The sequence below is a fragment of the Chelmon rostratus genome, chromosome 14 (assembly GCF_017976325.1).
Source record: "Chelmon rostratus isolate fCheRos1 chromosome 14, fCheRos1.pri, whole genome shotgun sequence".
NCBI lineage: Eukaryota > Metazoa > Chordata > Actinopteri > Chaetodontiformes > Chaetodontidae > Chelmon > Chelmon rostratus.
The window spans coordinates 1,023,460-1,048,109 of record NC_055671.1 but is presented as its reverse complement, the minus strand read 5'-3'; the positions used below and the strand labels follow the sequence as shown (position 1 = coordinate 1,048,109).

At 39.9% G+C, this 24,650-nt stretch overlaps 3 protein-coding genes across 3 annotated transcripts in view; all 3 read left to right on the top strand.

Moving 5' to 3' along the window:
* Positions 1–6,502, top strand: part of LOC121617499 (junctional adhesion molecule 3B-like) — a 40,953-nt gene extending 34,451 nt beyond the window's left edge. Inside the window, exons 6-10 of the mRNA XM_041952690.1 lie at positions 353–555; positions 1,936–2,035; positions 2,195–2,324; positions 2,443–2,497; positions 3,050–6,502. Coding sequence (XP_041808624.1) covers positions 353–555; positions 1,936–2,035; positions 2,195–2,324; positions 2,443–2,497; positions 3,050–3,085 — 524 coding nt within the window. The 3' untranslated portion in view covers positions 3,086–6,502. The remainder of the gene's footprint in view (positions 1–352; positions 556–1,935; positions 2,036–2,194; positions 2,325–2,442; positions 2,498–3,049) is intronic.
* Positions 6,503–12,344: 5,842 nt separating this feature from the next.
* vps26bl (vacuolar protein sorting 26 homolog B, like) lies at positions 12,345–20,326 on the top strand. Its single transcript, XM_041952655.1, has 6 exons — positions 12,345–12,705; positions 13,703–13,859; positions 14,553–14,717; positions 14,863–15,038; positions 15,139–15,281; positions 16,440–20,326. The coding sequence occupies exons 1-6, from the start codon at positions 12,483–12,485 to the stop codon at positions 16,575–16,577; spliced, it is 1,002 nt and encodes a 333-aa protein (XP_041808589.1). The 5' UTR covers positions 12,345–12,482; the 3' UTR covers positions 16,578–20,326.
* A 3,788-nt stretch (positions 20,327–24,114) lies between these two features.
* Positions 24,115–24,650, top strand: part of arhgap32b (Rho GTPase activating protein 32b) — a 102,245-nt gene continuing 101,709 nt past the window's right edge. Inside the window, exon 1 of the mRNA XM_041951729.1 lies at positions 24,115–24,271. The gene's annotated coding sequence lies outside the window, so the exon portion shown is untranslated. The remainder of the gene's footprint in view (positions 24,272–24,650) is intronic.

The window sequence follows — 24,650 nt, the reverse complement described above, 5'->3', positions numbered from 1 at the left end:
ATACGAGGATGTGTTATGACCGGACCTGCCCAGCTGCAAAGGCGTGTTCTGGGCTATAAGAGGAAACCTCTGAAACTGCATCTGCTCTGAATTGCAGTGCTAAAGAAAGCAAGCGCTGCGTGTTTTGGTGGCGTTTTTTGGCACGGGCCAAAAATCATGTACCCGTCCCGTCAGTCCAGTGAACCAGGGTGACATTGTGTTTTTAAAGCATCAAAGTCAATCATAAACCCAGCAGCATCAGGAAAGAATGTGCCAGTTTGTTTATCACTGTGATGCTTACAGAACCTAAAAACTCATCGGAGGTGTAAAGCTCCCCATGAAGACTGTGATCATATGTTCTATGTCACCACAGTAAAGCCGGTGGTGCCAAAATGCAGTGTCCCAAAATCAGTGCCTTTTGGGAAGTCAGCTGAGCTGAGCTGTGTGGAGGAGGAGGGCTTCCCCAAGTCTCAGTACCAGTGGTTCAAGAACAGAGAGGAGATTCCCGACGACCCAAAGACCAGCCTCAAGTTCTTCAACTCCTCATACACGCTCAGCGCAGAAACAGGAACTCTGGTTAGTATTTGTGCGTATGTGTTTGGACAAGGACACACATGAGCGACAAGGGCGGGGCAGTGGGGACGGTGGCCTGACGCCCAGGGGTGGGGGTAGATATTTTGGGGAGACAGTTGATGGTGCGAGAGGGCTTGAGCCACGAGGGGAATCTGCTGTCCTCGTTTGCACATTCCTCAATTCTCGCTTGCTTTCCAGCACAGCTCGATGTGCTCAGCAGCTCGCCTAGAACACTCTGCTGTCAGCCTTCACGCTGGCCTCTAAGATGTGACACACCAAAGCATGCTCCAGCACTCGTCTTTATGTGAAACTCAAGGGCAAGTGTTGCAAGCTGGAACAAACAATGAAGTTTACAGTCATAGCTGTAAACGAATTACTTAGTTTGCTTGGTACTTGTCTCTTTTTGACGGAAACAGTTATCCCTCCTCTCTGCTACGGCACTCCATGTGAGGAAATAATGCCCAATAGTGGACGCAGAGAGTGGAATTTATTTTTATTTTGTAATAAAAAAGATGACATGATGAGGAAATTTCGGCTTCATCATTTTTGGAAACTTAGTGGAATTTCTTGTTCATTGTGTTTTTAATAATCATTAGACATTAGTTTATGGCAAGAGACCACAAATGCAGTATATGCAACATTGGATTATTTGTGCAGTTTCACTATATGTGTGTGTATTTTTTTCTTGAACATAAAAACCATAGAGAGAAGCTGAACACTCACATAGATAATTGTGTATATACACCAAGTGGAGGGAGGAAAGAAAGCAGAAATGAAAGGTACAAAACAAAGGTGTTACCAAGAAGAAAATAAAAAAACAATAATAAATTGATTCTTTTAAATATTTTAGAGATCTTGTTTTAAACCCTAATTTCGACGTAATGTTCTCCACATGTTTACAGTATCTTTCCTATTATTTTCAGAACATTTTTGATGATAATAACAGTGAGTACAGTGAGTCAGAATACACAGAGCAGCACACTGCCCACAGTTCTATGATCCCAGAGGATTTAATGTGATATCAGCACAGAACACCTCTGACCACTGAGCTGGTTCCTTTCTTCACTCTTTTATCAGAAACTGACAGCAGCAAGTCCAGTTCTGTTGAATTTTCATATCGTATAACGTCCCCTGTCATGGTTTTTCACTGTAAATGTGGTATGAATGTCACTCCTCCTCTACTCCCAGTAAAGTCACTGTCACAGCTGTTAATTCCCTCCATGCTGCCTGCACCTACTACATCCTGCCTCTGACTTTCTATTGGCTTTATCTGATTTTTAAGACCTTCTAAAAACAAGGACTGACTGAACAAACATTGACAGTGTGAGTGTTAGATTAGGACTTAGCATTAATCAGATTTCTGTTTGTGTTGCTCCGATGCAGAAGTTCATCGCAGTCAGAAAAGAAGATGCAGGCGAGTACTTTTGCCGAGCGAAGAACGATGCAGGATACTCTGAGTGTCCACCCCAGCAGATGGAAGTCTGTAAGTGTGTCACAGATGCAGATCTACTGTATGTAGATTGTGCTGACAATTTAATGTGGTTTCATTTTAGAAATATTGAAGACTGTCCTCCAGTGTGTCATCCTGTCTTGTAAGGCTCTGTCAGTGTTTAATTTCTCCATTCTTACTCAAACTCCACAGATGATATTGATGTTGTTGGGATTGTACTGGGAGTGCTGGTGGTGGTCATAGTGCTCTTATGTATAACAGTGGGCATCTGCTGTGCATATAAGCGTGGCTTCTTCTCCAGCCAAAAACAGACGGGGAACAAGTAAGGCATCAAGACATCGTTTTATTCAACAAATGATCAACAAATGCACGGATTCCTCTGAAAGCAGCACTGCTTCAACCTGTCATCATGAAGCAATAATGTGCTTTGTGTCTTTTAGCTACAAGGTTCCAGCTAAAGGAGATGGAGTGGACTACGTCAGGACAGAGGATGAGGTTTGTAGACAGCAGTTTTCATCTAGATGCCTGTATAGTGTGTAGATGATGCTATTAAAGTAGAGTACTGTTCATTGCAAAACTGGTGAGGACGGTTCCATCAATGTATCATTCATTATCCTTGTGATGAATGAATAGCCACAGCGTTGGAAAACTTTCCTGATCGGTAAATTTGCACTTGGTGCAGAGTGGTGGAGCAGCTGGAAGTATTGTTGTGCAAACAGCTGAATAAAGGCCTCTGAAGCTCACATAGACACACAGCTTTATCAATCTGACCAAAGGAATGTGGAGCCATCTTTCTGTCCAGAGTTTGAGTGGTTTCTCAGTGTGAATATGGCTCCTCACTGACTTTGGTGTGTAGATTGTTTATGGAATATGAAAAGATAGACTAACTTCAGTTTTCTAGAGCAATAATCTCTCAACTAAGGCAGATTTGAACTGTGAGAGAAACAAACCTGTACAAATCTCTGAGCACTGACGTGGCGTGTAGGAGGAAAATGCTTCTTAATGAACTCTCTCCTGCTTCTCCTGTGTGGCTGCGTGTTCTTTCAGGGGGATTTCCGACACAAGTCATCATTTGTGATCTGAAAAGGGAGAGGATGATGAGGGGCATTGTGCTGAGTGAAGGACATGACATGTGGGACTGCACTCCACGCTGTCTGACCACGGAGCTGCCACAGTTCATGCTCTGAGCTCTCAGCATGAACAAATCCAACTACTCAAGTTTGCCAAAGGTGACAAGATTCCACAGGACAACAATACAGTATGTTAAACTATTACACGTCAGGACTGTGATTCATTTGTCCACTTTTATCACCACCAACTGAATTCTTTTGCTAAATTATGGAGTTGTTACTTTACAGTTATTGCATGGTTTCAAACAGCGGCTGAAGAAATGAAACAGTTCTTTGTTCTGCAGGTAGAAAAGGAGGAGTTCCTCCAGAGTCAGTCTATCATGACACCTTTCTACTATAAACGTGTAGCTTCAAACCTTTTGTCATTTGTATAACATTTCTTTTCTACTGTTGAAATTTGTCAGACTATTTTTGATGGAATATATTTTAAAATGCCTATAGATAAAGGTTTACTTTTTTAAATATTTGTAAGATACTAACATGTGTTGTTGTTTTTTTTTTATTTGGTTGTGGATAAAAATGTGTAACACTTTAACCACTTTGCATCAAGCTGGAAGCATTTACACCTTCACAATCGGAACGATAGAAAGACAAATGAAAAATGGCTTGTATTAGCATATCAAGTTGTGGTCTTACATATTTAATTTCTCCTCTGGGAAGGCCCAGTTTCTGTTGTGAGAAACTTCCATGTTGATGTTTGTAGATAGTCTTTGTCAGAGGCTTTGAAGAGTGCCAGTCAAATGCTGTGAAACACTGTACACAATCAGTGCTGCATTTTCTTGATTTTAAGTGTCCTTCTACGCTTGCTGTTAATCTTGTATATATTGAATTTACTGTCCAGGATTGAGTTTTGTTGTCATACACACGTTCAGTATTACACTATAATAATAATAATGATAATAATAATAATAATAATACAGGGTTTGCAAGTTAGCCTTCCAGACCAAAACTAGAGGAAAATGTGCATGAAAAGTTGTAATACCTTGGTACTTTATTTGAATTGTGAATTGAAACAAATAGGATGACCTGATACAGAACTAAGTGTTATCAGGACTTTGTAATTTGAACTACTGAGTCACCTGTTTTTAACATACAATTACTAAAGGCACCAACAATGTCAATGAAAATGTCCCACCTCTATAGTCCATACACAGACTGATCCAGGCAGGTGGACCACGTTAACTACACCACAGCATCTTCGACATGGATCCTGGCTGGTATTTGTTGATGTCCAGTCTGTTTACAAACTATTTTTGCTAATACTCGTGCTCATTAGAGAGTAGAGCTCATCTAACATGTCTAGCTTTTAGATGTGACTAAATAATGTTTTAGTTTGAAAGAAAAATCCTTTTAGGTTTGACTGAAGCTCGTATTGTATTCATTCCTCTCAGCAAAGCTGAAGGCACACAGCTGACTACACTGCAGTGTTACAGTGACATACAGGGGGGTCTGGAGGGTTAACATTATACTAATTGTACATAGATATTTGTTCTTTGTTTTCTCTCAAGATTATGTAAAGTGGTGAACAATGTAAAAGAAATCCTATTTGAGGCAATATGAAACTCTTTCCATTTGTAAGATTGAGAAAAGGTAACATTTGATCCCACGATGTTGATTCCAAAAAGGTTGGGAGTCAGAGTAAAATGGAGTATAAAAACAGAATACAATCATTTGCAACCAACAAAGGTTTTAAGTGTTCCTGAGCCCAGCTGAACGCCTGAGCCTTTTCAGGATGCCCCTTTCATACTGGCACTGTCACCTGCTACCAGTCAACCTGTTTACCTGTGGAATGATCCAAACAGGTGTTTTTGGAGTTTATGGCAAAAAGCATTAGCAAATGATCACATTCTGTTTGCTCTATGTTTTACACAGCGTCAACATTTTTTTGGAATCTGGGTTGTATCTTTCCGAACACATGAACAAGAGCTTCTTAATAGCAGCAAGTGCAGTGACGACCCTCGCGTCAGTTTTAAAAAGATTTTCAGAAAAACAGCAACTTGCTGGATGTTCTGTTATTTTTGCCTCCTTCTTGTCGTCTTTCTGAGCTCCAACCAGATTAAGAAATCACACAAACACAAGATATGTATAGTATTCACTTCCATGCTGCTCATACGAATCTCTTGTTCAGCTGTTATGGATGCATTTTAGTCAGCAAGTGTGGAAAAATGTTAACTGAATATCAGTCATGGTAGAGAAGATCTGCCCAACATTTGCACATAGGAAGTTGTCAACACTGCTCAGTCTTTTCCAAGTTAACATGTTGCATTAAGGAACCAAGAGAAAGCATTTCTAAGTCTACTATTAACCCAACTAAGTTTGCAAATGACTCCTGTTTCAGATACACTATGTGGTGAGATCTAAGTGCTGCAGCACACAGATACATACACTTCCCCTCTTCATTTGTACAACTTTCATTCCTCTTAAGTGCCTTCTGCCTTTAAAGTAGTCCAGTTTCTCTGCAGCCATGCTCTCTCCCACTTGAACATTTCTGCGATACTGTCGGAGGCTTCATGTTTTGCATTCATTTAACCACAAGCACGGCGTTTGAGAGGAATGATATCACCGCAAATTTCCACTTCCCTTCTTTACATAACTTATCTGCAAATTTGTAAATAGCTTTTTTCATAGATTTGAAGGTGTAGACATGTTGAAGTAGAAATAGAAATATATTAGTGCCTAAATATAGTGGGGATTATTTTTGGTAAAGACACATAGCACTATTAGGCAAAAGAAAAAGATGCATACCCAAAGCAGGGACATTTATATATGAGCTGTGGTTTATAACATGTTTAACTAGATTGTCCTGTTGTCCTGGCTGACTGAGGTGTTTTTCTTTATAGCACCAACAGCCAGGGGAATTTGATTCTGGAACCCACCGCTGCTTTCACAAATGAACACACTGTTGAAACCAAGAATTGACTCAGTATTCATCAAAGTGTTGTGCAGCTGTGATGGAGCTCTAATTTTTCAGTGTTTTATAAAGCAGAGTTAACGCTCAAGTGTCAGCCACAAACAGCAAACTGGAAATCATGTACAACTCCGTACATTCGCCCACAGGCAGTCCTGAACTGGTTTTCTGTCATCTGGCTGGATGTTGTAAAGCAGTGGTGACAGAGATTATATTCACACCACGGTGAGACATGCTGGGAAAGTTAAGCCAAGCTAACTCACCATTGTCTTTCAACTTCAAACATGCAAAGACAGCAGCACTGATACACTGATAAACTGAGGACTGCTGAAAGAAAACAGGATTCTCTAAACCAAACTCACATACAGTAGAATGTCCATTTGGGGCCTGCTGGGGCTGTTTTTGTTCATTTTAGAACCACTCTATTTGTGATTAATAAAACTCACTTCTAATATTACTGGAGACATTTGTGTCTGCTTTTTCTTCTGTGTGTGTGTGTGAGAGAGAGAGAGAGAGAGAGAGCGAGAGAGAGAAGTGAGGATTCTGCGTCTGCACTGCCAGTCTTGACATTTTATGATTTCTTGTTACTCCCAATCCTCCTCAACGACCTAGAGTCTCCTGCTGTTCACAGAAATTCTATTCAGTATGAAAGTCCATCAAATATCCAGCTGTCAGCATCTCTGTTGATCTGATCTATTAGTGGGAGTCAAGCCATTTCCACTTTCAACACTGAAAACAGCTTTCTTGTTCCTCTCTGGTTACTGTGCCAACTGGCAACAGCTTCCTGAATAAAGAGCATTATAATCAATGAGCTCAGCAGGGATAATATATTCTGGTTTGCAGCAGAGCCAATGGACACTTTTAGTTTAGGCTATTAAACCTATTTGGTTCAATGTGGGAGGAAAAAAACACCTTTCTGGCTGTGAACCTGATGAGCGATTTCATTTTGAAACATTTTTTAGTTGCTACACAGAACTCAAGGTTTTGGAGGCTGACTCACTGCAGATGATCTGAGAGACAGATCTGTGGTCAGTTGTGCTGGTATGTACTGCACATAATTTACTATCACACTGCATCTTCTTACTGCCACACAATCGACTCCATCTGATGAAGAATTCCTCTCTGCTTTCAGCACTACTGAATGAAAAGTTTCACGTACGTTTGATGATTCATAGGCTACATGTGAAAATTGACAGGAGGGTTCTCTGGTGTTCTGTGGGTAAAGGTGCTGACGAGGGTCAAATCATTTTTAATAACCATTACTATACTATATTTCAACATTCTATGAATTCCATTGATGTTAAACACTGCTCAGTCTGGGTTGGTGAAATTCAGAAGCCTCAATTCAAGATGACAGACTCACACTTGAATGTGGGGGCCACTCGTGCGTCCCTCTGTAGTCAGACTGGATGTTGACTGACAGAACCTGCTTGGACAGAGGTCTGATTGGTCAGTTGATTGCTCTTGTTCATGCCGGTGTCCAAGTTACTTTTGAATTTAAACCAGTCCAATTGAGCGATTCATTTTTGATTTGATCTGAATTTAACATCAAAATTTCACCAACTGAATTTGAGAAACACAAATATAGTTCTTTTTGACAATGGAGGACTCTCAAAGGACTCTTGAAACTGCATCACTTGAAATGAGCTTCAGGAAATTTACAAAGCGGGAAATTCAAACCACATGAATCCAGACATTTAGTTGTCAGAGTAAAATATCTCAATGCTATAAATGTAGTGTACAAGACAATTCAACAACTTCATTATAATGCTGATTGAAATCAAACAAGTTGCAGATCACTGAGAAATTATTTAGCAAACTGTCACCACTTCCTCTGTTAAATTTGACTGATAAGGTTTGATTAATTTTGACAACAACTCCAGATGTTGTAGAAACAGAGACAGGGTGTCTCGACATCACATGATGGAGTCACTTTGAGTGACAACACCACAACATCAACTGATTTATCAGTTTATCAGCAGACATTATTGATACCATTCCAGTTTTTCTGTTCATTTCTGGCTGGAGGGAACACATAGAACCAGAGCTGAGAGCTGTAAACAGAAGAGTGGGCAGAGCAGGCAGCACAGAAAAACAGACGGCAGAAAATCCTACTTGACAGAAGGATGTAGCCTATTTAGAAAATATCACAGCATGATGTGATGAACTGACACATTGACAAGATGCCTGTATCAGAGCAGAGCTCCAGCTGCACCTACTGCTCTCAACGGCACATAAATAATTGGTTTCAGCCATTTCAGGACAGCTGGAAGGGCTCTGCTTGTTAAAAGTTTGAAGTCATTTGTCCAAATGTGAGAAGGACTTGTAGAATTTCACCATATGACACAGATGTCCCAGCAGGCTGTTTAGGGATGATTTTAGATTTTATTTTACTGTCTTCAAAGTGAGTCATTGTTATGAAAGAAGCTTGTTACATCTCAGTTCGTGCTACATAAAGGCTCCAGGGGAGTCTTTTCACTGTTGTCAAGTTTGATCATAAAACTATTCGCAAAAGGAGGATCACTGTAATATTTTCACCACAAGTCACCACAACTAATTACACAGCTAAAAGAATCTGTTTCCCAAAGGAGCCTCATGATGAGCTCAAGTGATGCACACACACACACAAACACATATAGGCTGCTATTTGTAATACCAGTTTCTCCCTCTCTACAGATAATATTTCACATGATTGCTGTTGTAGATCTGTCAGTGGTGTAAAAGAAGTCTGTGGAACATGTGGCTGATGTCTTTGACTGACACCTCACTGGCACATTTGGATGATTTTGGCTTTTTATTAAGAATGTGATACTGACCCGTCAGTGTGCCAACAGTGCATTGGATGTCAGTGGAACCCTTTTTAGAGCTTCAGAAGATTTTCCAGTAAAATCTGGGGTGAAAAACAACAACAGGAAAACGTGGCATGCTGATAATGCGGATTTATTTTGGCGAGGAAATGTTAAAATACTGAATAATGGCGCAAAATATCAGGGAAGCAAAAATCTTCTTAACTGAAGTTGACCTAAGGAGGGCACTCGGGTTGATCCATCCCGTGTTGCTGTTTAACTTTGCCCTCTAGTGGTGCAGAGCTGCCATTACAGAAGTGTCTTTTTCACCCATTGGAAAGACTGTGAGTGACAGCCTCACCTCAAGTGGATGCAAGGGGATAAGGTAATAAATTGCAAATGTTATTGCTGACACAGATGCATTTATTGTCACTGTGACAATTCCAGACAACAAAATGAGTCACTGAGTTTGTATGACCACATCAAAGCTGTGCACTCCTGACCCCTGGTGCTTCAAACTAGCACAACATGCTGTCAAGTGTTTATTATCATCATCATTTTGTCATCAGTCAGTATATTAAGATCAAAACAGATTTTTAAAAGATCTTGGAAATGTGATTATGTTGAAAGATGCTTTGACACATTATTAGTAGTCAAGTCATACACACTAACAGCAGTTTCAGTTCATGCAAATCACAAAATGACCATCCGTATCCCACGAGCTTGGTCTTAGTTTACTGACAACATTATGATACATTTAAAAAAAACAATCAGTAACAACAACAGCATGTTGTTAGAGTCCAAGACTTATTATACGTTTTAATGTTTTGTTCATTCAACAACTGACATGATAGAAATAAGAACTGAACTCAAGACAGGAGACAAGCAAGATAGAAGGACAATAGTTGTGAAACAAGTTCAGGATGCAAATATCACTCAAGTAGAGGGTGGATTCAAAAAATCCTGTTAAGATATCCTCATTTTATCGATGAGCAACATCTAACAGCCATTGTTGAGTCTTTGCTTTCAATGCAGAAGGATTTGATTCCTCATTAATGAACAGAGGTAGTTTTATTCTTCTCCATGTTAGACTTAGAAGAAGTATGAGTTAAGTTTGTTACGGTGGCTCTGGTGTTAATGTCAAAATAATTGTTATAGTCGCTGGAGGCTGTTACTGTAATGTAGTTTTGTGAACATATTAAGATGAATATGATGTGACATAAGTCCTAGCTCAGTCCTGAGCATGACTTTGGTAATGGCTACTTTGAAAAGAATGAAGAATGACAAAACTATTCAGATGGACCTTGATATCGTCACAGTGGTTGAACAAATCTTTACAGTTTTTCAAACTACATTTGAAACAATTGTCTCCCTCCATTCTACTGCATATCTCTATGATAATAAGTCATTTTGACAAACAGTGGTCTTTGATGTAGAGGTTGTTGCATCTCAGCTACCACGACTGTGGGCTATATTACATTATATTCTAATTTAGTCCTCTTTTATTCAGAGAGAAGTGCATGACTTAAGAAATTACAAACATTTGAGGAAATTCAATTAGATCAATTGGACAGCAGAGAAAGAGAGACACTTTTATTAATCTGATTGATTTCAGACTGTGCAGAGAGAAATAATACAGACAGCATTCTGTCAGAGAAGTAAATGTTCAGAGTTGAGACAGTGTAAAACATAAATAAAACACAATGTGATCATTTGCTAATCATTTTTGATATATACTCAACTGCAAAACAATACTAACGTAATATATTTCATGTTTTACTCCATCAACTTCATTGATTTTTGTATCTGCTTATCTGCTTATTCTGAGTTTGACGCAGCAACATGTTTCAAACAAGTTGAGACAGGAGCAACAACAGACTGAGAAAGATGTGGAACGCTCCAAAAACACCTGTTTGGATCACCCCACAGGTAAACAGGTTGATTGGTAACAGGTGATAGTATCATGATTGAGTATGACAGGAGCATCCTGGAAAGGCTCAGTGGTTCACAAGCCAGGATGGAGCAAGGTTCACCACTTTGTGAACACATGATTGTATAAATGATGTTAATATGTGGGACCTTGGGAAGACAGGAATGATGACTAAATGAAGGAACTTCTTTATTTGGAAACATCTGTGGCCCAAATTTTAAATGACTTCTACATCACCAGTACAAACTTCCATAATATCTTATATCTTCAGACCTATTAAACTTAATTTCTTACAGTAAGTGGTCCCTTTAAGATTGTCCAACTTTAAATTATCACTTTTGTTAGAAGTTTGAAGATTCAAGATAAAAATTTCTAAAATTCTAAACAACTACATTTGTTCAGTTCAGCAATCAATTGGACATTTAGGCAACTCATAATACAAGATGGAACACATGATCATGAGTATAATATTTAAACAATAAAGATACAATATCATGATTTCATATCAGAGATTATGAGATTTTACACAGTAGAGCATGTTCTTTATTGGTGCTACTTTAGAGCTCAGTGCTCTGGTTGATACTGTGGACCACTGTATATTGGCTAGGAGGCTCAGAGCGTACCTCTGAAACAGCTTCAGAGTGATTCCTCTGTCAGAAAGGGCTTTCTTAGTTACTGTTAATAACTATGCTCCATCAGCCGAATATCTGTCTTGTGGAGTTCCCCAGGGTTCTATCTTGGGTCCACTGCTGTCTGCATTGTTTCCTATCGTATCGATAATAACCCATTTTCTCCTATCACTGTTTTGCAGACAATATGCAATTATATATTTCATTTTAAACCTCAAAATGTTGCAAAACTGTTCTACAGATCATTTTCTCCAGCTAAATACTGACAAACCAGTTGACAGTTCACTTTATCCTGAAGGTGATAAAAAGTCTTGGATTTCTTTTGTTAAACCTACCCTCCCTAATCAAGGTGTTTCTAGGGGCCAAGTATTGAGTCTTGAGCAGAATGTAAAAGGTTTGGTTTGTTCTTGTTTCTACCAGTACTTTGTTTGTTTGTTTTCTTGTAAGGTACTGTATAATTTCACCTCTTTTGGCATCTATAAATCCTTGAACTGAAAGACACTGAGAAAGAAAAAAAAATCCTCTTTGGTTGGTCTGCTCACGGTTCATATAACAGCCATAAACTACGATATGGGTGTCACCGGCAGACACTGCTTCATTTTAAGTAAGCAGAAGTCAAAAGGTTAGGAGCCACCGCATGAAATGATTGCTGCATGAGTAGATAAGGAGGAGTACCTGAAAGGCTGTACTCAGGGCAGTAGAGCCCTGTAACACTCGGGCTCCTTGTTAGTTTCTTCCGCCTGTTGATACTGCGCCAGAAAAGTGCAGACATATTGAAACGACAAAAGATACCAGTATTTCAAATTGTCACATTCTACTATTGGGTTACGTTGGTTCCGCATTCGGAGTATAGCTCATATTAAAACTTAAAAAAGACAACAACAAAAAAATAAATAAATAAAAAACTGCTTTCCTTCACATGACTGTCGGCGCATGCGCAGTCAACCGGTTGTAACTCGAGGTGTTCAATAATCTGTGAAGCTGTTTTCTCTGGACATCTCGCAGAAAACGAGCATAAACTAGTGAGTGCTCCTTTGTAGAACAGGGGGCGTCTTTCTCAGCAGGATCCAGTGACAGAGCCTGACTGACGAGCAGCCATGAGCTTCTTTGGTTTTGGTCAAAGTGCGGACATCGATATAGTTCTGAATGACGCCGAAACGAGAAAGAAAGCTGAGCATAAAAGCGAAGACGGCAGGAAGGACAAATATTTTCTCTTCTACGACGGGGAAACGGTGTCGGGGAAAGTCAACGTTACTCTCAAGTACCCGGGAAAGAGGCTGGAGCACAACGGCATCAAGATCGAGTTCATCGGTCAGATAGGTGAGCGGCTGGCAGGCCTGCGTTTCACAATGAGCCCGCTGAGATAAGTGGCCAAAGTATGACAGGAGGTGTTCCGGAGCTAGCTACAGGCGCTGAGCACACCTCCAAACACTCACACTCTCTAGTTTATTCAATTTATCGTAATAAGTAACGCGTGAGCCACTTTAACTCCCACCGGGCCACCACTGAGCCCTGGACAGTCGGAACAAGTGTCAGTTTGAAGTGTCAGGTCTCGTGACAGTTCGGGCGCAGGCTAACATCAGCTGACACATCAGCCATTGGCCCGCTGCCTCACTGACCTTTGACCCCTGTGTTTGAAAACGTTCAGCTGTTCTGTCAGATTAAAACAGTGACTGAGTTTACGGATCAAACCCAGGCTGGAGTTTGACATAGTCCAGTTAGTAGCAGGTTGCTGTTGTGCTATCAGCTAACTCAAAGGTACATACTGTTCTTTTTAAATGTCCTTTGCAATGAATTGAAATGTAGTCTGCCTATTTAAGACGAGTCTGCAGTAACAGTGTGGAGTTCCTCTTACTTTGTCGTTCCCAGAGCCTTAAAGCATAAAGGCGTCTTGGCATTTTTCATTACTGGTACACCCCTCCCTTTCCCCTTTTTGTGTTCCAAATAAAAAAGAAGAAGTACTGTTGAACTGGGGTAGAAGTGCAGACTGGTAGCTTTTAAGGTGGGCTTGTTAATAAAGAAACAGAAGTAATTAATATGGTGTACACAAAGGCTCCCCCACAACAGCTTGTTTAGAGCTGCAGTAGATGAACTATGATGGCCCAGTCATTTGCTCATCAGCCGGGTGGTGCACCAGGTTAAACACTAAAGGACCAAAGTTGAGATAGATTTGTTTCGGTTTTCTTCTGTCATCAGATCAAATCTTGACTGTTTGCAGCTGTCAGCATTGAATGAAGGATTGTACAAACGGTTGTCAGATGTATGTATAAAACTGCTTCACTGCAGCTGTCTGATGCTGTTAGTGTGTGTTTTCCAGAGCTGTACTACGACAGAGGAAACCATCATGAGTTTGTGTCTCTTGTGAAAGACTTGGCTCGTCCAGGGGAGCTCACACAGTCACAGACGTTTGACTTTGAGTTCACACATGTGGAGAAACCCTACGAGTCTTACACCGGTCAGAATGTCAAACTACGGTAAGTTCTGCTGTGTGCTCTCTGAGTTGTGCATGAATTTCTTGCCATGTTGGTCGGTAGAAATTTCTCACAGACACTTCTCTTGAATAGCACTGCACCTAATAGTTCATAGCATTCATTCATGTTGGTTTCCACTAGCTTAATTCTCAATTAAGCCAAACTTGAAGTAGATACTTCTCCTGGTTTTGATGTATGACTACAATCAGCTGACAGCATGTTCCATGTAACTGATACAATGCCATAAGGTGAGGAAACAGCAGCAATCCATCCTCATTGGCATTTAAGAAGAACCATTGTGACTTCATCTGAGGTATTAGTAGGTTTTTTTAACTTTGAACATAGCCAGGCTTGCTGTTTCACCCTGTTTCATGGCTTAATGCTAAGCTAAGCTAACAGTCTCCTGGCTTTAGTTTCATGTTGAACACGTAGGCATGAGGTTGGTATCACTCTAACTCCTGTTCAGAAAGTGAAATTTCCCCAAAGTTTCCCAAAATGCTGAAGTATTCCTCTAACATGTTTGGTAACTGCACAGCAACAGCCACTCAGTGTCTTACGGTGTTGTCTTCTGTTTTGTTCATCCATCCAGCAGCTTCTGTTATGTATTGAGCAGTACAGCCCAACAGAGCCACTCAGTGTCTTGCGGTGTTGTCGTCTGCTTTCATAGCCTTGTGGCCTTTTTTCTTTATCTTTTAGCTACTTTCTGAGGGCGACAGTAAGTCGAAGACTGAGTGACATCAGCAAAGAGCTGGACATTGTGGTTCACACACTCAGCACCTACCCTGAGCTCAACTCCTCCATCAAGATGGAAGTGGGGATCGAGGACTGTCTACACATAGAGTTTGAGTACAATAAATCCAAGTATGATTTTCTTTGTACAATAATCCACTAGAATAACTCAGAATTTATGAGATCTTTCTTTTGATTCCCAATTGCACCTGTTAATTGTACCTTTTTCAGCGAGGGGGAGTGTTTGGTTTAAACACATCATATCATTTGCTCGCAGGTATCACCTAAAAGATGTGATTGTAGGGAAGATTTACTTTCTGCTGGTGAGGATTAAGATCAAACATATGGAGATTGACATCATCAAGCGGGAGACTACTGGCACAGGGCCAAATGTCTACCACGAGAACGACACCATAGCAAAGTATGAAATCATGGATGGTGCACCAGTCAGAGGTAACGAGGCTTTTTACTCACTTCAGTGGGGAATGAACTGTGTTTCTATCGTGAGTTTCTGTCAATCACACGCTAAATCTGCTTCTGACTTGTGCTGCAGGAGAGTCCATCCCCATAAGGCTGTTTCTAGCAGGCTATGAGATGACACCCACCATGAGGGACATTAACAAGAAGTTCTCTGTGCGGTATTACCTCAACCTGGTCCTCATCGATGAGGAGGAAAGGCGTTATTTCAAACAGCAGGTAGATAAGATAAAGCTTTATTTATCCCCAGCCAGGGAACTCTGGGCATTACAGCAGCATGTGACAGCAGTGGGAAGAAAAAAAGCAGCAGCGATAGAGAACATTTGAAAAAAAGAAGAAGCAAAAATACAAAATAAAAAAGTAGACTATATATATGTACATATAATCCAAACATACTGCACTGTGGCTTCATGTTGGCTTGGAAGGTATCTGTGGTTCTTCCAGTATTTCCTCCTAAGTTCAATTATTTGTGGCAGCCTGCCACAGTATCAACATTGACCACCACGTATTGATTTTCAGTTTTTTTTGTAGTTAATGAAAATCATACTAAATTGTAGAGCTCTATGCATTGATTTGTTCAGCCCCTTCTTGCACTGCTCTCTCTCTCACTCTCTCTGTCTCTCTCTCTGTCTCTCTCTCTGTCTCTCTCACTCTCTCTCTCTTTCTCTCTCTCTCTCACTCTCTCTGTCTCTCTCTCTGTCTCTCTCTCTGTCTCTCTCTCTGTCTCTCTCACTCTCTCTGTCTCTCTCTCTCTCTGTCTCTCTCTCTCTCTCTCACTCTCTCACTCTCTCTGTCTCTCTCTCTGTCTCTCTCTCTGTCTCTCTCACTCTCTCTGTCTCTCTCACTCTCTCTGTCTCTCTCTCTCTCTCACTCTCTCACTCTCTCTGTCTCTCTCACTCTCTCACTTTCACTCTGTCTCTCTCTCTCTCTCACTCTCTCTGTCTCTCTCTCTGTCTCTCTCACTTTCACTCTGTCTGTCTGTCTCTCTCTCTCTCTCTCAAAGGACCTCTTTGACAAGACTTTTTTTCTGTACATTCGGCTTAAATGTTGTGAAAAAAACTCATACAATCATAGGGAAAACCCTGATTTCTAGAAAGTGCATCCACACTTCAATGTTTCAATACAACTGTCAATTTCTACAATATTTTGTGTTTTACAGTTAATTCAGTTTTATTATCAAGTTGGATGATTCTGTCTATAGTTTCTTTATTGTGGAAATCAAGCCATATTATTCAGGCATCAGAAAATGAGATATATGAATTTGTAACATTTTGGCTCACAGTCACAATTCCCAGCGAGGTAGATGTGAGGAATCACCATTGGCACAATTCCCTACACCAGCTTGTGCGTCATTAGTCTTGTGTTGTATTTCTGCAGGAGATCACACTGTGGAGGAAAGGTGACATAGTGAGGAAGAGCATGTCTCACCAAGCAGCCATTGCTTCCCAGCGCTTCGAAGGCTCCTCCAATCCAGAGAGGTCCCAGACCCAGAGCAGTGAAGAAGACCTCAGCTAAAGCCCAGCACTGACTTCACCCTCGTGTAGTGAGTGTCTGAGCGAACACAGTGTAGAGACTGTCAGCCAATTCTGAATGTGAATTTCATTTGTTTGCATCGAGATAGAATGTGCTGCAGTGTTTTTCAGGATGAGTGAGTGAGAGAGAAGCTTTGAAGTGTGTGTGTGTGTGTGTGTGTGTGTGTGTGTGTGTGTGTGTGTGTGTGTGTGTGTGTGTGTGTGTGTGTGTGTGTGTGTGTGTCAAGGGAGCAAACAGTCAGACCAGGTTCAGGCTTTAGTTGCAAGTAATTCTGCATATTTGTTTGTTTTAACTACCTTGAAGTACCAGCTGGGTGGAGTTTACCACATTAAGACTGATCTGACAGTGTCAGCAATTTTCTCTGTCGCAAGGAAACTGCACAAAATTGACTTAAGTGCATGACTTTTTTGGGGGGCAACTTTTATTATACAGTTCAGTGTGGCAAACTTCACCTATTAGATGCACTTAAGTATCATTTGCAAATATTGTTTGACCATTATGATGAATTCATGTGTGTGTGTGAATGTACAGTATGTGGCAGAGAGCCACCTCGGGTGTATTTCTAACGTGACCTTTTCTTCAAACTACTTGCTTGGCTGGAAGACTGCGCTGTGCAGATACTGTAGTCATACAGTAGGTTTCTAAAAAATGTGTAAACAACAGTAACCTGACATTGATTCATTATCATTTCATTTCGCTGCCATGCCCTCCTTTCATTAGTTTTTTATTTAAAAATGTCTTACCATTTTTTTGGCTCTTCATTTTAAAAAGCAAACAATGGTTTAAATAATAAACACAAGAGCTCTAAATGAAAGGAAAAACATTTACATATTTGTACAAGACAGAGCTTCAGATATTTTCATACATTCCAAGGCTTTCATCAGACATAGGCATGACTGTAGATAATTTATTGTTGAAGAAGACTTCCATCCATTTTTAACCAGCTTTTTACATGTTTGATGCATCAGCTGGTTGTGGCTTGGTGTCAGCTGTTGCCACTGCTGCTAAAACAAACGTGGCTTTTGTCAGCGCTGTGGGATTTTACATCCATCATTGTTCCAGTCTGATAGTTTGAAGCCCTGCTTTCTTATTTGCACTATGATCTCATGCTTTTTTGCTCTCAGTGCTGTTAATTAACTCAGTAGACTCATGGCAGGTTTCAGGAGTAGAGTGAAAAGGAGACAATACCCTGGCATCACTTCAAATCTAATCCAGACAGTATTACACCTGTGTTAAGTGACAAAGTCGGCATAGATGCTCGTGAGTCCTGCTGGGACAGATCCGTTTGGTTAGTTAGCTTTGTGCCTAAGCATTTATTGCCAAAATGTTTCTGTGCAGTCCTACAGAACAGTAGCCACAGTGTGCCGCGTAGCCCTTTCTTTCTTTTTAGACTGTGCTCATCAGTTTTTTCCATTACTGTCACTTTTCTCAAGGTAAAAAAATGGGTTTGTTGTAAAGGTGGTATCAAAAATGTTATTGTGAAAAAAATGAATTGTATAAGAAAGGCTACTCAGTCATATTAGCTCTTAATTAAATTTCTGAAATGGAAGTATCCCAAACTCTGTATATTTCTAAGCATAATCAGGTTTTTGTTACAACTGGCCAACCAGAGTAGAGTTCCTGTGCCATTACTTCTTTTTATTTTGTTTCCTTTTCTGAAATATATTTTCTCCATCCTGAAAAGAGCACACTACCAAGTGTGAAGCACTGAAACTGAGCCCCAGCACTCGGCCTGTTGTCCTTACATTGCCCTAGCCTGCAACTATTTGCTTGACGAGCTCACGCTGTGCAACTTGGCACAATCTATCAGCGTTTATCTTTAAGTTTTTTTTCTATTTTGTATTTTTCCTGGCAGTAAGCTTAGGTTTTAATATGCTGTTGTGCTCAAACAACATGTCCACTTTGGCCAGACTGCTGTTTAAGTAACTGCTAAAATAGAGGACACACTAGACAATAGAGGAAGACACTTGTATTTGGATTCATGTAGCCTGACTTCAGGGTTCAGAGGTTTCCCTCTTTAGAGATTCTTCCATCAATGTTATTGATGGTGGTAGAAATCACTGTCTTGTAAACTGAGATGTCATTTGTATTAAGGGACTGTGTTAAAATTGTTTGTGTGGGGAGAGGCGATGAACCTTCAGTGTGTTTTGGACCCTCCCCTGCCATAGCAGCAATACTTTTCCCTTCTAATTTCTCAACTCAGCCCTGATTTCAAGCTCAGTATGTTAGCGGGTCAATCATTTTTACATACTTTAAATCACATATAAGGAGTGGAATTGGTAAATGGTAAATTTATGGTAAACATAACAAATAGTTAATTCTGTTAACAAACATTCCAGCTACGACTCTATTTTAGAGCCAAGAGCTACAAAATGAACAGCTATTACCACTGTCACTGACGCTCTGTGGCTACTAAAGGGCCTCAGCATTGGAATATTTTCACTTCATCTCTGGGTAGAACAGGTCGGGTTGTGAACATGCATGATCTTATAGGTTAACTCCATACGATACTGGACATTTACCATTTCTGTTGTTCTTTCGAGGTGCAGGATAAAATGAAAGTGACCATTGGCCAGTGAAAAAATGGCATGCTCTTTGCTCGTGTTCAGACAGAATGAGAATTCAGTTTTTCACATACAAGGAATTGCTTTGGTATTTTGGTACATAACAATAAACATAGAGTAGTGGGAGAAAAAGAAAGAATATACAAGTACTCCAGAAGTCAGGAATCACAAATAAAACAGATTTTTTTTAAATGTACAATGAAAAATCTAAAGATATATATTTAAAAGAATGAAACATTTATCTGCGTTTAAAATGATAAGAAATGTGCAGTCGTGAAATCGAGAGGATGGGATGTACAAAATACAGACAGCACTGAGTAAATTTTACAGGTGGTGCGATTACATGCAGGGCCTATGGAAAGATGTGGATTTGCCTGGAGAGTCTGAAATCGACGTAAGGCTCAGCGTCCATACTGAAATATTTGCACATATTGTGGTTGCTTTAACACATTTTTAGAGCAATAAGGTCTCTTACTAACTATAAATATACACATCTACTATTCTCAAAACTGATACCATGGACAGAAAATAAAGACTTGATACAGAGAAATTATTTGAGGCAAAACACCTTTTTGGTCCATGGTGCACTCAAAAGGCATATTTTTGATTTAATTAAGTAACTGATAAACTTCATAAGAAACGATTGCATAAAATATATATCTGGAGTGTGGAAAAATGAAACATCCATCCCTACCCCCCCCTTCTCTGACCCCACCTTCCCTCCTAATAACTTTCTTGCAGTCCCTAAATTGTATAGAATGTATTCTGCATTATCTTTCTGCCTAACTCAGAAACACTTCACTGAAATCTGTTGAGGGAAAAAAGTACCATTCAAGGACCCAAAGCAACTCTGGACTGCAGACAGTAAATGTTTTTTTTACTGTAGTTGTTCTGTTATGTGGCTGTTTTTGTATTTTTACAAACACAGCAGCCATACTAACCCAGTTCATAATGGGAGTAAACTGATTAAAATAGGAAAGAAATTGATGAAATGTACAATGTAAATGCAATCCTCCTGCTCTCCTGTTTATGTTCATGTCATATTTTATCTTCCTGTCTATAAATGTTGATTTTAATCATTTTATATTCCTGTTTTACTTTGAATTAAAAGGGAGTAACTGAAAGGCATATTTCGTATGTGTTAATTGCGTAACATTGATGTGTAAGTGTGCTCTTCCTGGGTCTGTGACTGTTGAGACTTCTCTTCCTGATTAGCACATCTGTGTCCTTCCTAAAAATCTCAAAATGATAAATATTTGACCATCTTACTTTTTTTTTTCAGATGCATTCATGAAGAGCTAATGTTTGTCCTCTGCATGTTTAGTCCTTTTGTCAGTAATGTGAACATTCTCAAATATTTTGCTGGATTTATTTGTTTGTTGATAACAAATTGGGAATTTAAATGCATCATAACTGTCCACGGCAAATGCCTCATCGACCGCCGTGAGGCGTACCCACAGTCATTCTCACTGTGATGAGCAAATGTTGCCACTAGAGGACAGGTTTAGATCAAATTTCCTCATGAACCATATTTTCTTGGCAAACTATGAAACAATTTGTGTAAATAAAGGCCATTTTTAATCCGCTTTATTGAAAGGGTAACAGATTATGAGTATTGAGGGACTGTTTAGACATTTGTACCAAAAAATAACCTGCCATTATTATTATCTGTTAATGTGTAATTCAAAGTCAACAGCCCTTAAAAGAGTGTTAGCAAAGCTATTTTGTCTTAGAAATAAAGCAGAACTTTTCACTCCTGGGACAAATTTGCCTTTATGCAGTGTGCAGACAGCTAAAACAGTTTCCAGTGACTCATTCATCATGTAAAACAGTTGAATATAGATGATAAACAGGATTTGTCAATATCTGGAAGAAATGTCTGCTATGTAAAAGAAAACGTTTCTGTTAAAGAAAAACTGTTCCTGAATGAATACACAGTGAGGATTCTATATTGTCGTGGCACATCTCTCATGGTGAGCTTCCTCTGAAATTCTTTGTGTGAGACGGGGAGAATGGTGGCACAGGAGAGGATAGACATCATCAAAATGCTCAACCATGTTCACCAGACAGAAGTAACAACTGCCAAGTGTGGATGGACGCTGAAATAGACTGAATTCAGCTCTCAGAAAAGCAGCTGAAAAAGGATCTTTTCTCAATACTAGACTGCATTTAACCTTCCGTCCTTCCTCATGACAGTAATTACATGCAAGTATCCAAACTGTTATACCTGTCTAAATTTGCTCAGACAGCCACAGGGCAGCAGCTTCTTTGTTTTTCCCTTCTCATATGTCATCTTTGCTGTGAAAGTGAACAAACATATTGACAACTTGTTTTTTAGTTGATAGGGGAAATTAAAATGAATATGGTCTTTTTAAATAAGTGAGTAGTATACCGTTATTGTTTATTTCATATTATTGCATATTCTTATTGATTGATATATAGTCATTTAACATTAAGTACATCATGTAGCTTGTTGACATTAAACAAGTGATCCATGCCATTATGGCATGTGACTGACAGAACCTTTGTATATGTCTAAACTGTAAAGTGCATTATTTGTGTTTATGAGAATTTATGTTTGTTAATGAAAGCCTTCAAGTGTATGTAATCACAGTGTAGAGGGATACGTTGAAGAGAGCTTACCATGTACAAAATGTATGAATCATACTAGCAGAGGTCCTTAGTGATTCAAGGTGTTTTGTGGATTGAGCAGAAATGCAAAAATGCTTTACTGACCAATATTTGACGGGTGGCTACAGGTAATTTCTGTCACTGGTGGACATTTCTTCTGTCTGACAGTAAGCTTGTTCACAGTTTTCTTCAGACTAAGAAAGTTGTCACTGAAGCCTTCAAGGTGGAAAGTGAACTAAAACCTGCCTGCAATCAAAGCAGGGAGGTTAGATTACATTTTCTCCACTTTTCCTGAGATTGTCCTTGATTACATTCCTGGAACTATGCAAGATTTTTATAATCCTCCATCAGCCACTTGATCTATTTTACCAGCCAACTAGGTCTAGTTGTCATCTTACCAGCCTAAGTGTACAACACTGGCAGTAGCTGGTCCCAAACTAAGGGTTTGTCTTTCAAGGACATACCTAAAAATGACAAATGATGGCATGTAGCTGATGACCAGACCTGCATAAAAGCTGAAATGTGTTTTGGACCTTTCTTCTGTACAGCACTGTTTCAGATCATTGATAATTGGTAATATCTTTCTTCTCAAATCTGTGATCAGAACATCTCTCACATATCATAACGATGTTGAATGTTCTCTCTCTGGGTTCATTTACAGTTTTCTTGTGAGTTGTTTGTGTTGAAATGATGTGCTAACTTGTAGGAAACATGGAGTTAAATTGTTCATCTGACAGTCTATACCTGTTTTTGCATCATGGCTGAACAAGCTACACAGTACAAACACTAAGCTGTTGAAGAAAACTAAATGTGTAAATATAGCCAATCAGTCCGTCCATGTAACCACTGAGCAAAAGTGCTGAGTTATCTTTACTTCATCCAGATCGTTCTGGACCCACATACTGTGATGCTAAATAACTACTATGTTAGAGACAGTGATTTTTTACTAGCAAAGACTCTGAAATGCCTTTATTTGAGGTTTGTAAAAGAAAACGTGAAAAAGAAAGAGTCTTCCTCGAGTGTGAAAGTTCAGTCTTGAGAAAAACAAAAAACAAGCTCAAGGTCCACTTTCTAGCTTTTTACAGAAATAATTATCCCCCTGTCCATGCCTGACAGTTTCATTAAGTGTTTCCCACTTTTGGTGCATATGCGAGCCTCGTTGCAGTGGTGGATCAGTCCTGGAACTAAAATGTGCTCTTGGATGAACTTTGCTAGTTCTATGCTGCCTTCATGTGCACCTCCTGTGTTCCTACTTCTAACTTTAACACATTTAATTAACACATGTACTGTAAATCTTGCCTCTGTTTAAGGCATTTTAGGTGATATAATGTGCCGGCAGGGAGCCAAACTGGATGTCAAAAGCTCCATTAGCATTCATGCATGTGCAACATGGCCTTTGCATGACTTGAACTATGACTACACATGGTACATTTCTATGCTGAATGTGGCTCGTTTTTGACCATCATTTGTGTTTACTCAACGAAACATTGAAGCTGCAAATTGCATTTTCAAAGTAGTGTTGATTTACATTAAAGACCATTTTAAAGATGAGTTCATTGGCTACACCATGAGTGACGAGTCATTGCATATTAGCCTAGCATTAGACTGGTAACTTGGCCCTAACCCTAACTACAAAAAACATTCACTTATCGTGGTTTTAGCTGGCAAAAAGTGACTTTTTTATAGTTAGAGTTGACTTGGCTTGTTTTAGAAATTGAATTCTTGTCAAACCTTTAATGTTGGAGCTGCAGCATGAATGGGAGAAAAATCCTCTTCAACTGTGCTATCTACACAATGTAAAATTAACTCATGCGACTTTCTTTCTTTCTAGTTTCAATAGTTTTAATTCAAAGCCCAAGAGGTTCCTAAACGCCCACGTCTTAGCAAGTGGAATATAATAAGAAATTGTTCTTTCCCACATCCTCTTTTGTCAGCCGTTGGAATTGTTCGTGCTCACTTATACGACGGCACTTGAAGGCAGCACACAGATAGCGCTGCTCCTTTGCTCCGGTCGGTGTCCACTCGGAGATGTGCTCTCCCTGGAGCTGCCCACGGTGGAGAGCCTCTTGACAAGTTTTAACCTGGAAATAGAGTCCTCTGACTCCGGCGAAAGGCGTATTTATTCGAAATTTTGTTTGGAAAAGAGAAGGAATTTCTGGAGGACGTCAGTAGCCTCCAGAACTGAAGAGAACAGCAACTGAGTCAACGCTGCCTGGGAGCCTTGTTGTCCCGGGGGAGCCTTTTTTGTTTCGGGGTAACGTTAACCAAACCGTGAATACCACTGGCGCGGTTTCCTTCAGCTCGGAGAGTAATTGAAAAATATTCTCAAATACTTTCGCCCTGACGTGTTTGAGTCCGCTAGGTTAAGATGTGATGAGAGAATTAAACAGCGGTGAAGCGCCAGACGGAGACAGCGAAAGCTAAGCTCATCTCACAAACCGACGGTGGTCAGCGACCACAGCCTCGACCACAGAAACACAGGTACTCTACTTTCAGTTAGCACGCTCATGCTACCTGCACGTGCTGTGTTCTTTCACATTACGTTGCTAGATAATGTCATGTTGGACTGTAGTTGGTGTTTAGTGGCCAGACAGTGAAATTTGCTAACGTTAATGTTAGACGGCGACCATGTGTGTGAGAGAGAGGGAGAGGAGGTGGTGTGTGTTAAGGGGGTACTGGCCAAAGCGAGAATAACGTCTCCCCAGCCAGTTACGCCTTGCATGGAGTTGGCTAATCGAATCCTTCCATAGTAAGAGATTTGTATACCGAACCCCATTCAAAAATGTGGCAATTTAACGCTACTTTGAGTTCAACGCTCCTCTTACAAGATCCACGTAATAGCGATTCAGTGATATTTAAT